The sequence below is a fragment of the Chelonia mydas genome, chromosome 10, assembly GCF_015237465.2.
Source record: "Chelonia mydas isolate rCheMyd1 chromosome 10, rCheMyd1.pri.v2, whole genome shotgun sequence".
Taxonomy (NCBI): Eukaryota; Metazoa; Chordata; order Testudines; family Cheloniidae; genus Chelonia; species Chelonia mydas.
The window spans coordinates 43713372-43726701 of NC_051250.2; the positions used below are offsets into that span (position 1 = coordinate 43713372).

Below are 13330 nucleotides of genomic sequence, written 5' to 3' on the forward strand. Positions count from 1 at the left end.
GTGAGGGGTGAGAGGGAATGGATTATAGGAGTCCTGGCTCCCAGCCCCCTCTGGAGCTGGCACAGAACCCAGGAGTCCTGAATCCCAGGTCCCTTGTTCTCACCAATAGCTACCACTCCCCTCCCTGAGCTGGGACAGAACCCAGGAGTCCGGGCCCCCCCCCCCGCTCTAACCACTAGATCCCGCTGCTCTCCCGGCGCCAGGGCAGAACCCAGGAGTCTTGGCTCCACCGCTGCGCAGCAGCCAAGCCAGCCCCGAGAACGCGCGGCGCCCCCTTTAACTGCCCTTAGGGAGCGTCTGCAAACTCCCCGGGGCCGGGGCCCCGCGGCGGGCGCGACGCGTGTGGGCGGGCCGGCCGGCCCCGCCCTTTGGCGACGCCCCCTGGGCCCCGCGAAGCGGGCGCCGCCTGCGCGGGCGGCTATAAAACCCTCCGGGGCCAAGCAGCGCCCGTTGCTGCTGGTGCGAGAGACCAGCGAGCTCTACCCGCCCCGCAGCAGCGACCCCGCCCGCCCAGCGCCATGGCCTTCCCTCTGGTGAGTTCCCCGCGCCGCACCCCTCCCTCCGCCGAGCCCCGGGGGCGGGGCGGCACGTGCTGGCCGGCGCGGGACCGCGTGTTGACTTTCACGGGCGGGAGGGGGCGGGGCGCGCGAGACTCCTCGTGACGAAGTGTTGGTGGTAGGTGGAAGGGTGGGAGCGGCTGCTGTGGCGGGGGGCTGACCTCCCCCCGCGCCGTGTCTGAGCCCTGCGCAGGCCCCCTGGCTCGCGGTGGGTGGCTCGAGCCTGGCGCGGGGAGCGGGCCGGCCGGCGGGGGCAGGTCTCGGGCGCTGCGGCCCGCGGGGAGGGTCCAGGGCACCCGTGGCGTAGCCAGACCCGCTGGGCTGGGCTCTGACCGCGCCAGTTTGGCCGCTGTCGCTCCGCGCAAGTTTCTGAGCTTTTGGCCATCCGCGGCCGGCCTGGAGCAAGGGGCGTGGGGTGCAGTGGCCAGCAGGTGCCGGCGTCAGCGGCTCGCCGGGGCGTTCAGACCCGCCCTCTGGCTCCTCCTGCGAGCTCTACTGCGGGGGCCGGCGGAGTGCGTGTGGGCTTCCACCCTCGCTGCGCAACGTCCAGCACCCCGGCCTCCCCTCTCCGCGGTGCTGCTGGCTTGGGCTGCGCGACCTCGGCCCCCGGGCACGGGCTGTGGGACCCGGCTGCGTGTCTGGGAGGGGAGCAGCCTGCCGCCGTGCCCGGCTCGCTCCAGCTGTGGAGTTCGCGCAGGTGCCCGGGCGCAAGGGCCGGCGGCTCCGGGGCGGTGAGTGGGTGGGGGCTGCTGGCTCGGGTGTCCCGGCGCCGGCTGGGGACCTGGACGGCGCTAGGTCCCCGCAGCGGTGGGGCGGGGTCCTGGCGGGGCGCTCCGCTCTCGGCCCCTTTAAGGGCCGGTCCCCGCAGCGCCAGGCGGGCCGCCCCCTCACGTGGTTTCACACGTTCGCGGAGGAGCCCGGAGCAGCAGCCTCGGCGGAGCCGCCTCCCGGCCCGGCAGCCCCGCGCAGCGCCCCGGCGCGGACACGCCCGGCCCGGCCGGGGCAGCGGCACCTGTTGGCAGCGGCAAGAGGGCGACCACGCCAGGTGAGGGCCGACCGCGGGGCGACACCCGCCGGAGGGTGCTTGGTCATCGCTGTTCCCCCAGGGCGCCCCGGCCTGGGGATGGGGCCCCGGCGCTGCCGAGAGGAAGGCTGGGGGTCCCTGAATTGGGGAAGGCTCCAGCCGCCCCTGCGGATCTGCCCGCGGCGGGTGAGGGGCTCGCACTGCCGGCGGGGCGGAGAGGGGCCCGGCCTGCGGGGCAGGGTGAGCCGGGTGTGAGTGCGGGCTGCCGGCGGGGCTCTCGCTGTGGCTCCCGCACCCGCGGCTGGGAGGGGCCGGGCCGGCAGCGCTGGCTGCGGGTCATTCACCCCTGCCGGGCGCCGCTCGGCCTGGCGCAGAGGCCCTGGGCTCGCACTGTCTCCAGCTTCTCGGGTGAGAGCAGCTGTCAGCGTGGGGCGGGGGAGGCCGGTCCAGCGCGAGCAGCGGTTCTGTGCTGCCGCACCTGCTGCTGCTCAGGGGTAGGGGAAGGAGCTGGGGGAGTGAGCACCGTGCTCTTAGACTGCCCGGAAAGGTGGTTGGAAAATCAAAGTTTGAATTAACTATTTATGGCAAAAAGAAAAGGAGTACTTGTGGCACATTAGAGACTAACATTTATTTGAGCATGAGCTTTCATGAGCTCACGAAAGCTTATGCTCAAATAAATGTTAGTCTCCAAGGTGCCACAAGTACTCCTTTTCTTTTTGCGAATACAGACTAACATGGCTGCTATTCTGAAACCTATTTATGGTAAGAAATTGGCATAAGGACTTGGGTTCAGAGCTCTTCTGTAGTGTACCATAGTTTGCTATGATTTCTTCCAGCCTCCCTTCAGGCTTGGGCTGAAGCCCTATTCGTTCCCTTATGTTGTCCTGTTGTGAGCAAGGAGACTAGCACTTGGTGCTTCACTACCTGTTTTCCTAGTTAATCTTAAGAGACTCGGATTGTAGAGAACCTCTCTGCAAAGGTACAGCTCAGTCTGAACATTGGGGGCTTGTGAAGAAAACACCTAAATCCCTTAGGAAGAAAGGTCTGCACACCATAAGAAGTTGTCAGATAAAAACACTGGCTAGTTTCAGTCTGTCTGCCATAGTTACTGCTGCCTATTAGGGCGCATATGGCTAGGATGTCACCAGGGAAATGTGCAAGCAGACCTCTCAGGATTTGCTTTGCTGTAATGATCCCTGGCTAAAAGGTGTGTATCCAGTCTGAGAAGTACATGAAGGATATGGGTCCTTGATCCTTCACATTTCATAATGAAAGTTATTCTCTGCTCTTCTGAATTTAGTGCTTGGGTTAAAGAACCATATCCTTGCTGCTGGAGTTGGGCAAGGATTTGTTTAAACAGGTTTGTTTAAAGTACCTGTGCTTTAAATGAAAGACAGTTGTGCAACTTTTCCCACACTGAGGGGCTGTGGAGCCCCATTTACAGGTGGGGGCAAATCTGTCCCCCCACTTTACGATTCAGCAGCCTGAATCCCTACACCAGGGGTTCTCAACCTTTCTTTCTGAGGCCTTCCCCATATGCTATACGAATGCCATGGCCCACCTGTGCCACAACTGTTTTCCTGCATGTCCAGTAGATTAAAAGCCAGAGCTGTTTGGGGGGGGAGGGTAGCAAGTAGGGCAGTTGCCCAGGGCCCTGAAAAGCAAAGTTGCTTGGGCTTTGGTTTCAGCCCTGAGTGGTGAGGCTCGGGCTTCAACTTTCTACCCTGGGCCTCAGGGAGTCTAATGCCTGTCCTGCTCTCTGGTTTATCTTCTGAAACCTACTCACAGCCCTGCAGGGGGTCCTGGGCCCCTGGTTGAGAACTACTGCTCTACATAGTCTGAGTGAGCAGCATTGCAACCTGTGCATGGGGTCAGGTATCACTCAGGTTTGTTCTGTCCAAGAAGTGGTTGGGCCATGACCATGTTGCCCCTCAACTAGGGTGACCAGATAGCAACTGTGGGGGAAAAAATGGGATGGGGGTGGGGGTAATAGGTCCCTATATAAAAGTCCCCAAAAAAAGCATGGCTTCTTTAAAAATAGGACATCTGGTCACCCTGCCCTCAACTCCATTGCCTGTACCCACACCAGCTGTTGAATGTTGGGGGAGATGGAAGGTGATTTTTCCAAGTTCTTGTCTGAGTGAGTTTGTGTGTATGAGCCAAATGCAGCTGTGTGCTCTGAGTTCTGCTTGGCTGCTTAACTGGGAGTGGGGTAAGGGAGAGAATAAGGGCATGGCTACACTGGAAACTTAAGTGCTGCTAGTGTGGTCGTGCGCTGGGAGAGAGGTCTCCCAGCGCTCCTGGTAGTCCACCTCCATGAGGGGATTAGCTCTGGCCCTGGGAGCACAACTTCCAGTGCTCGGAGCCTGTCTACACTAGTGCTTTAAAGTGCTCAGACTTGTTGTGCTTGGGGGTTGATTTTTCACACCCCTGAGCCAGCAAGTTAGAGCACTATAAAATGTAAGTGTAGACAAGCCCTAAGTGGTACAGAAATGCTCCCTTCTTGTGGCCTCAGTTAGGTGTTGCTCACAATAAATTGTGCAAATCTGATCCCCACAATACTTAGGAGGCATGACATAGCTAACAATGTTGAGATTTAAGTTTTCATTTAGCATGTGGGTTAACACCTCACTGTGATGAATGGGGCTGTTCAGACCTCTCAGAGCTATTGTTCCAGGCTGCCTGAATTCTGTAAATGTCTCTACATCTGTTGTACTCGATCACTTTTTGATGCTTTGTTCACAACCAAAACATCTAGATATGCTTAACAAAAGCTGGAGAACAAGATAGCTTCAGAGATGTGCCAGTGCACTGTACTGTCATGTACTGCTCCTTTACTTGTAGGAGCTACTAAACTTTGCTGAATGATGCTCCACATGAGCCACAGTTGGCAGTGATCCCCCAACACTAGGACGTATGTCACAGTAACTTGTCAAGCCACTTTTCAGCTACCTGATGACTGCCTGCCTAGCTGAGTGGCTCTGGTGATGCAATATAGTGCTCTAATTATAGCACAGTTTATTTGTCTTAGATAAGAAAGTGGGTAACTTAAAGCATTAAATGATATTGGGGAATTATGTCCAAAGTGGCTGTAATGCCATAATGTAGTGTTTAACAATAGCCATGGGTGTTTATCTTCTCTCACCAAAAGACACTATTGAATTAGTTAGTCCAGGGTCAGACTCTATCTAATGGGGTTTTGGCTGAGAGGGGTGGGGTCAGATGCTTGCTGCAGCAACTGGAGAGACTCCCAGACTAAGGCCTGGTCTTGTATTTTAAAAATTGTCGTAGCATGGCCTTCAGAGGTGTGAATGGCACTGGAGCTATGCCAACCTAACCCCTGGTATAGACACAGCTAGGTCAATAGAAGAATTATTCTGAAGACCTAGCTACTGCTGCAGGATTACCAACAAGCCTGGTCAGTTAAGCTGACCTAACCCTGGCATAGACCGCTCTAGGTCAACAAAAGAACTCTTCTGTTGACCTAGCTACCATCTCTTGGGGAGGTGGATTACCTGTCCTATGCCAATAGGATCAACCCTCTGCATAGATGGGGTTCACACTGGCATAGTTGTAGTGTTTCAAGTGTAAACAAGCCCACAGTAATGAGAGCAATGGAAGGTGTTGTAGGAAGTGTCAGCTGTATGGTGCACTGTGCTATAGCTGTCCTACTGCAGTGTCTGTAGTGTAATCGGGGCCAAAAGGCATAGTGGGGCTCCATAAGCCCCAGCTTCACTTGGGTCCAATGGGCAGCAGCTCTTAGAATGGCCTCCTTTTTACTGCCACAGCTGAGGGCTAGGCTACTTTCCCAAATAGGCCAATATAGTGCTGGTGCTCAGGGGTGTGAAACTCACCCTGAAATGTAGTTAAGGTGACCTGGTGTAGACACTGCTGGGCTGATCAGGGTCTTCCATAGACCTAGCTGCTGTATTTCAGGTAACTTTACTACAGTAGTAAGCATCTATGCTGTTGTGGAGCCAATAGTTCTGAACCAGGGGTATGCAGAGGCCTTCCAGGGGATACATCAACTCATATTTGCATGGTTTTATAACTGGCTACGTGAAAAGCACTAGCAAAGTCAGTACAAACTAAAATTTCATACAGCCAATGACTTGTTTATACTGCTCTAGATACTATACACTGAAATTGGTACCATTGGAATTTTTGTTTCCTTTTCCTAATCTGTTCTGCTCCCCATCACTAGTTACTTTACTAATCCAGTTTTCCTGTATTTGTTTCTTAAGCGATGTTGTAACTCCTTGCATTTCCTTTCAGAGGGACCTGTAGTCTAAAGTTCTTATTAGGTGTCTTAGATGTATGTATCAAGGGAATCCTGGGTCTCAAAATCCTGAGACATGTTAAATACAGAGTGTTGTAAATTTCCACCAAACAAAAACATTCAGATCTGTTGTGCCCAACTAGCTGTGAGGCTGGGTTGAGTCTGGTGTCAGGCTGGCCTACAGAGGTGGTCTTCCAGAGCTGCTGTGGATAGGCACTCTAATCTCCGTAAATCAGTAATGGCCAGAATGGTTCAGCATCTTGCTAGCAGGAACTGTTCAACATGGCTTCCTGGCTAGTATAGACAAGATTAAACTATGCAATACGGTATATCCTCACTCTGATATAATACTCTTCTGCGCTGCCTCTGCTGGCCTGGGAAATGGCATTGAGCACTGTTAGAGCTATGTAAGACTGTGATCTCAAATGATAGAGCAAATTCAGCTTAGTTATGGTTTGGGCTTGGGCATGAATGTAGGAGTCCAAACCCCCTCCACCCACAACAAAGCCCCTACTAATGTCCATGGGAAGGGTTCATAAGGATCAAAGGTGGAGTCTGGCCTTTGTTACTGTTTAATATTCTACTGTCTCACTTAATTGGGGGGACAGTCACTCCTACCATCCTGCTCTTCAACTGTTTCTGCCCTATATCTCTTCCTTCTCCACCCTCCTGTGTGCTCACTTCCCCTGTTCTGTATTGCCTTTCTTGCAGCAATTCCTGGGCTTCTGCCTCACCCCTCTCCATTCAGTCTGTTAAAATGCAGTGCAGTAGCTAATCTTGACAGTGCAGTGTCATGCTATTACACCTCAGTTTGTCACACAGGGCACCCAGAGAAATCAGCTGGGCAGGCTCTGGCCCATGCATGCTGACACCTCAGCTTAAAGATAGTTAAGGCAAATGGTCTTGCTTGAGTCCTTTCTACGCTACAGAATCTCACACATACAGAGGTGGTGGTGGTCTAAATTGTGGCACAGTAGTTGGCACCATTATACTGCAAAATGGAGCTAAAGCATGCCTTACCCATGTTTCCACAGTATGAAGGTTTTGGACTTCATGCTATTTGGGAACACTAGAATCATAATTTGTTCCAGCTGACTGGAACAATCCCTGGGCTTGTGATTTGTAAGGATTCCTGTGTTCTAACCAGGTCCCTGACAGTTGACTTTGTCTGAAGCTGTAGGACAGCATGCACAGCATATGCTGTACAACAAATTCTTGCACAACCCTCTGGGCCACCTAATTGGACATCACAAACTAGTATGATATCCTGAGGTAGGCCCAGATGGTGAGGGTGAAAGGGGAAATGTTAGCCAGACGGACGAGGGTAGGTTGCCCTGTCTTCTTCCCAATGAAGAAAGAGTTAGTGAGGAAATGGGGAAACAGGAAGACTGTGCAGGTCTGCACTTAAAATGCTGCCTGGGCACAGCTGTACTACTTAAGTGAAGACAGTTCTATGCTGGAGCAAATCCATCTCCTGCAGAGGCGATAGGAGGTGCTCTCCTGTCAGCATAGCACTGGCTACCCCAGGGATTAGGTCAGTAGAACTACATGGCTGAGATGTGGATTTTTCACCCTCCCCTCCCACAAGCCTGTAGTTATACAGGTATAGGTCTGTAGTGTAGATCTGGCCTATGATGCACAGTGCTTAGGTGACTACTTAGACATGTTACTGGAGCTGTGTAAACTTCATGATTCCTGAGTGCAGGGAGAGTGAGAACTGGGTCAGACTGCTGCTTACTGACTGTAACTAGGTTAACAGGGCTAGTATTAATTGCTTTTTGCAGGGCCAGTTGCTTTATTGTGCACTCTGCTCCCTGCATTTGGCAAGAATTAACTTGTTTGAAACCAGAGCAGCTGAAGCCAGCATGGCTCTTGCTTCTGTCTGTGCACTAGTGTGACAATATTGATGCTGTCAGGAATGTGCTGTGCACATCATTCCACAATTTGTATAGTTGTTTGCTTGTGAACACTAATGAGCCTGGGTTGCTAGGAGAGGCATTACCCAGTGTAGTTTGTGTTAACATCAAAATGGCAGCAGCTGGTTTTGGAGAGGTGGAACAGTATGCAAAGCTGGCATCCATAAAATCTTCACTAAAATCTTGAGGTTCAGGTCTGCTCTCACATCTGAGCAGGTATGTGGTTCTTGTTAATCTGTTTGTATTCCCTTAAATTGGTCTCAACACCAACACTCGGTTTCCAGTGAGAATTAATGGGAACTTCAATGCTACAGTGCTGGAACCTGCAGGATGCACTGTTTCCAGGAATGTAGTGCTCTTGTCCTTACTGTGATAGTATGTGAGTCTCCATTTAAACACCTTATATTTGGTGGTAGGAATTTAAGGAGGCCTAAGTAAAGTTCTTATTAGAGAGTGGCTTTGTATGTCTGTCTTCTATCATTGGGCAGTGTCTGCATGGAAACAGCATAGCAACAGAAGACAGGCCCCAAGCATTCTTCTCAGGTAGTCAGGGCTCAAGTTGTGTTCCAGACTTTTAACTTTCCACACAGTCCATACCCCAGGGGAAGCGAAGGGTTTGACTCTAACAAGGCAGCTGGCAGTCAGATTGGAAACACTTTCTTTCATAACCTCATTGGAGGTTTGGTTGAACTTGAATTGGTTCCCTGGAAAAAACATGGCAGCATTAAGGGCTGGATAGCTTTTACCCTATCACACCTTCAAAACTGTAAACTGCTCCTTTACCTACCAATTGTGAACTGAATGACAAGGCTAGAAAAACTGTTTGATGGAGGAAAGTCTTTCTACATGAACACTAGTGTCTAGGTCTCTTATCTAGCTGACACTGAGGGCAGATCTACACTACTGCAGAGATTGATGCTCTGAGATCGATCCACTGGCAGTCAATTTAGCAGGTCTAGTAAAGACCCACCAAATTGACTGTAGATCGCTCTCTAGTCGATCCCTGTGCTCTACCCTTGATGAGAAGAGTAAGGTAAGTCAATGGGAGATTTTCTCTTATAGACCCAATGGTAACTCGACCTAAGGTACATCGACTCCAGCTACATTATTCATGGAGCTGGAGTTGTGTAGTGTAGGTTGACTTACCACAGTAGTGTAAACATAGCCTGAGGTAAGAAGAGTTCTCTGAACAACTAAGGGCTAGTCTACACTGGCAATGTTAAAGCGCTGCCATGGCAGTGCTTTAACATGGCCTGTGTAGTCGCAGCAGAGCACTGGGAGAGAGCTCTCCCAATGCTCTGGAGAGAAAAAACCCACCTCCACAAGGGGCGTAGCTACCAGTGCTGGTGCACTGTCTACACTGTGGCTTTACAGCACTGAAACTTACTGCACTCGGGGGTGTCTGCTCTCTGGCGCTCTACATTTGAAACCAGTGTGGTCCCTGTTAGAGCTGTGCAGAGGACTTTGAGATTGATGTTGTGTGATGGTCTAATTAGGACCAAACCCCAAAATTTTGAAATTAAGGAGAAAATTCTGGAAACTTCACTTTGGGTTGATCAAAATGTGGTGTGTTAATGTTTGGCAAAATCAAAACTGCATATCTTGGATTCTACTTTTATTAATGCAATACAAAATTCAAAACAAGTGGCTTCAAAACAAAATCAGAATACTTTGCTCTAAAAAAATAGCAAATGGGATGTTTTGACATCAGAACTTTCCATTTTTTTCAAAGCAAAACTTTGGCAAAAGCAACACAATTGCATGAAGTGTTTCATCTCAAAAGCTGTGTTCTCTGACAATGGTTCTGAGATTGGCTGGAAACAGCTGGTCAGAACAAAGCATTTTCTAAGGGCCTGTCTACACTAAATTGCAAGATTTCCCTCACCAGTTCTGCTCCACTGGCATTTGGAGCATTGAGACTCCAGGTATTTTACGTGGAGTTAGACAGCTTAGGGCTTGTCTACACAAACTTATTTTGCTGCTTTAACTGTCAGTGTAGTCAGGGCTGGATTTAGGGGCAGGTGACAGACAACTGACTGAAGTGCAGGGCTTGAGGGGTACTGGGCTTTGGGTGCTGTTTTTATTGTTAGTGATAAGCTTAGAAGAAACAATTTTTAGTTGCTTATATATGGCACAAATAAATCAGATGCACAGATCCTAGCATGGAAATTTATTCTTATGATAGGGATAAACCATGCATGCAAATTGTACATTGAACTTATGAAATGGGCTACAAATTTAATTAAAAACAATATATGCAAAAGTTTAACAAAAGCTAGGGGCAGGGGCCAAAAATACTCCTCACCTGGGGTACCATTTGGTCTAGGGCCATTGGAGTGTAGTTAAAGCAGCAAAAACCCTAATGTGCATGCAGTTACACAGTATAAGTGTGTGTATGATATAGTTTACTCCTGTTTAGAAAGGGAAATGAGCTGTACCAGTGTAAGGCACCTGCATCCGCACCAGGGCTTGCTTTTTTAAAAAAAATCACACCCTTACCTATCTAGTTATACTGGCATAGCTCTTGCAGTGTAGGCCAGGCCTTGGCATTTCAAGCCCCATTTCAGAATCCAACTTGTCTGTACTAGGATTCTTGACATCACAGCCAGAGATGGAACTGAACCCAGGTTAGCACCAGTGGGAAGCTACTACAAAATGTTCCTTGTGTGGAAAAGGCTTAAGTTTGCTTGGTGAGCAGAAACAAACCTCACTGTTCTAGACCAGGTAAGGACCTAATCTAGAACCTGGTTTTGCCTAAACTACCCTGGATGACCACCATGTTTGACTTCCTTACACTGTTCAAATCCCACATGAAAACTTCATGTTACATTCTAAAAAGTTTTTCCAGCAAGCTTAGATGGAGCTGGCTCAGGCTCCAGGGTTGAGAGCTTTGGTTAAGGGAAGTTGGGGGGAGGGATAGCTCAGTGGTTTGAGCTTTGGCCTGCTAAACCCAGGGTTGAGCTCAATTCTTGAGGGGGCCATTTAGGGGTATGGGGCAAAAATTGGGGATTGGTCCTGCTTTGAGCAGGGGGTTGGACTAGATGACCTCCTGAGGTCCCTTCCAACCCTGATATTCTATGATTCTAAGTCCAGCATGAGCAGCATTACTGCAAAGTACCCCCATACATCAGCATACTTCAGCCCCAAGTGAGACCCCACTCAGCGCAAGAAGAGAGCTCAGTCTCACTGGGCCTCTTGAAATGTGGTCTCAGCTGAAAAAGCCAGTTAAAATCCAGTGGTCTGAGTTCCAGCAAGTGTCCACTTCTGAAGCCTCACAGCTGGCAGATGGTAACTCCCTTTGGTCACTAACTCATGCTGGGCCTCACCTCTGGCTCATTGGTTCATGTCCTCAGACTAATCTTTTGAGTCATCGCTTCCATTGTCTATCATGAAGCGCCGCTACTCATCTCTGGGTTCAGTGAAAACCCTTCCTCTCACCATCCCTCAAGACTGAGCCAGTGATCCAGCTTCCCTCCTGCTATGTCACTCTAGCCCATCCTGTTTCCTTTTTCAGTAGTAGCTGTGTGTAGACATATGAAGCTCCCTGAAGTGCTTAAATACGTATGTTCTTGGCTATGAGTGAGGCTGCTCATGCTTCTGGTAAACTAAACATATCCTTGCACTGGCTTGTTTAAACCGTATCTGGTCACCCTTTTATGTAGTAATTTTGGTTCTGCACAATCAGTTGGAGACAACCCAGTACAGAAAGACCCCTCTCTGCAAAGACTAATGCTTCAACAGTTCTCCATGCTGTCACTTCATCCTGCCTCAGCACAGATGCTGCTTGTTGGAGCTGGTTCTCCAGACCTTCTGCACTGGTGCTTTAGTCAGAGTAGCCCGGTATCACTTGACCAAGGAAGCAGAGATGAAGGTATTGTACCAAAGCTTTTGGCAGCATCCACTGCAGTGATTTGAATCTTACCTCTTTGTTGGCTAGTCTTCACTAACTAGTAAACCACTTGTGCTAGTAATGTGTGGTCTTCATGCTACCAAGATCTAGAAGGCTATATCTAATTTGCATGTGACTTTACATCACATTTCTGGAGCACCCATCACCATAGTATCAATATACTGAGTGGAAGTCTCTTCTGCCCATGAATCAAGGCCATGTTTCAAATATTTGAGGTGGGAGGAGTCAAGGGAGATGCAATGGGGGCAAGATATGAACAGTCTACCTTTACAGGAAGGCTTGTAGAGCTGTATGCAGTACCCTGCAAAACAGCTAGGCTTGTGGGCTGCAGGGCAAGGATTACTGGCACAGCTTCCCTGGAACCAAAGTGTTGATGTCAAGCTCTCACTTGAGATGACCATGTGACTTAAGGAATGTAGGTTTGTCTGGGAGATTAAAGCAATATTCATATTATGGATTTGAACAAATAGAACTTCTTGTGACTCTGCATATATCACTCTGGTGTATAGGCCTGGTCTACACTAAAATTTTAATCCATATAGTTACAGCTCATGGGGTGTGAGAAATCCACACCTTTGAGATGTAGCTTTACTGGTTGAACCGTGGTGTAGACTGTACTAGGTTGATGGAAGAAGTCTTCTGTTGACCCAGCTGCTGCCTCTTGAGGAGGTGGATTACCTACACCAACAGGAGAATCCTCTCAGTGTAGGTAGTGTCTAGCTACCTGTGAAGCACTACAGTGGTACAGATGAGCCACTGTAATGTTTTAAGTGTAGACAAGACCTTAGTAAAGCTACCTTAAATCAGATCATTGTAAATCCATTCTAGCTGAACTTGAATCTTGAAGGTGATATCTAAGGAGGAAGTACCCTTTTTTGCTACTTTTGTACAAAGGCCTAGAAGTTGAGTTGGTTCTGCTTTTTGCTGTTCTGAATTGCCACTCAAATCAGCATGGAAGCTGCTTTACTGAGAGGTTGTCTATACTAACACTGAAGCAGTGCTGCTGTAGTGCATCAGTGAAGAGACTACCTATACTGATGCCAGGGATTCTCCTGTCTGTGTAGGTACTCCACCTCCCTGGGAGGTGGTATCTAGGTTGATGGGAGAATTTTCCTGTCTAAACCAAGGATTAGGTCAGTTTAACTGCATCGCTTTGGGATGTGGATTTTGCACACCCCTGAGGAATGTAGTTATATCAGCTTAATTTCCTGGTGTAGACCAGGCGTGACACTGTAAAGAGCCCTGCAGAATGGCCTTCTGCATGCTTCCTCCCATGGCAGCTTCTGAACTTCCCACATTAGTTAAGCCTGACTAGCATTAACATGGTTCCCTGCTTTCCTCCTGTCCTTTCCCAGAGCTCCCTGGTCTCTGTATCACTAGAGATAAAAGTAGGGAGTAGATTTTATTCTACTCCATAGATTGAGTCAAATTCAAGGTCTTTAATTTGGGAGAGAAACCATGGTCAAGCACCTTTCCTTGGGAACAGTGGAGCTGTCAGCTGTACTGGGGTTAAATAGGTGTTAACACTTAAAACTATCACTAAAATCTGTTCCATCATTTGCCTAGCTTCTACCTGGTGATACAGCAGGATTTGACAAATCCACAAGTTCTCAGGTATCATAGTTGTTCAGGGTACAGAATACC

The 13330-nt window shown here is 49.8% G+C and overlaps 1 protein-coding gene across 11 annotated transcripts in view; it reads left to right on the top strand.

Annotated features, from left to right (window-relative positions):
* The first annotated feature begins 368 nt into the window (after nucleotides 1-368).
* The window catches only part of CPEB1 (cytoplasmic polyadenylation element binding protein 1), a 78254-nt gene continuing 65292 nt past the window's right edge, over nucleotides 369-13330 (top strand). For 2 of the 11 annotated variants that reach the window (XM_043523991.1, XM_043523992.1), the window contains exon 1: nucleotides 933-1602. Coding sequence is in view for 5 of the 11 variants with exons in the window: in XM_043523988.1 (XP_043379923.1) it covers nucleotides 519-533 (15 nt within the window). In the remaining 6 variants the exon portion in view is untranslated. Of the gene's footprint in view, nucleotides 534-932; nucleotides 1603-13330 lie in introns of those variants that run through there. The other 9 variants (XM_037911524.2, XM_043523985.1, XM_037911523.2 and 6 more) reach the window with 7 other exon arrangements.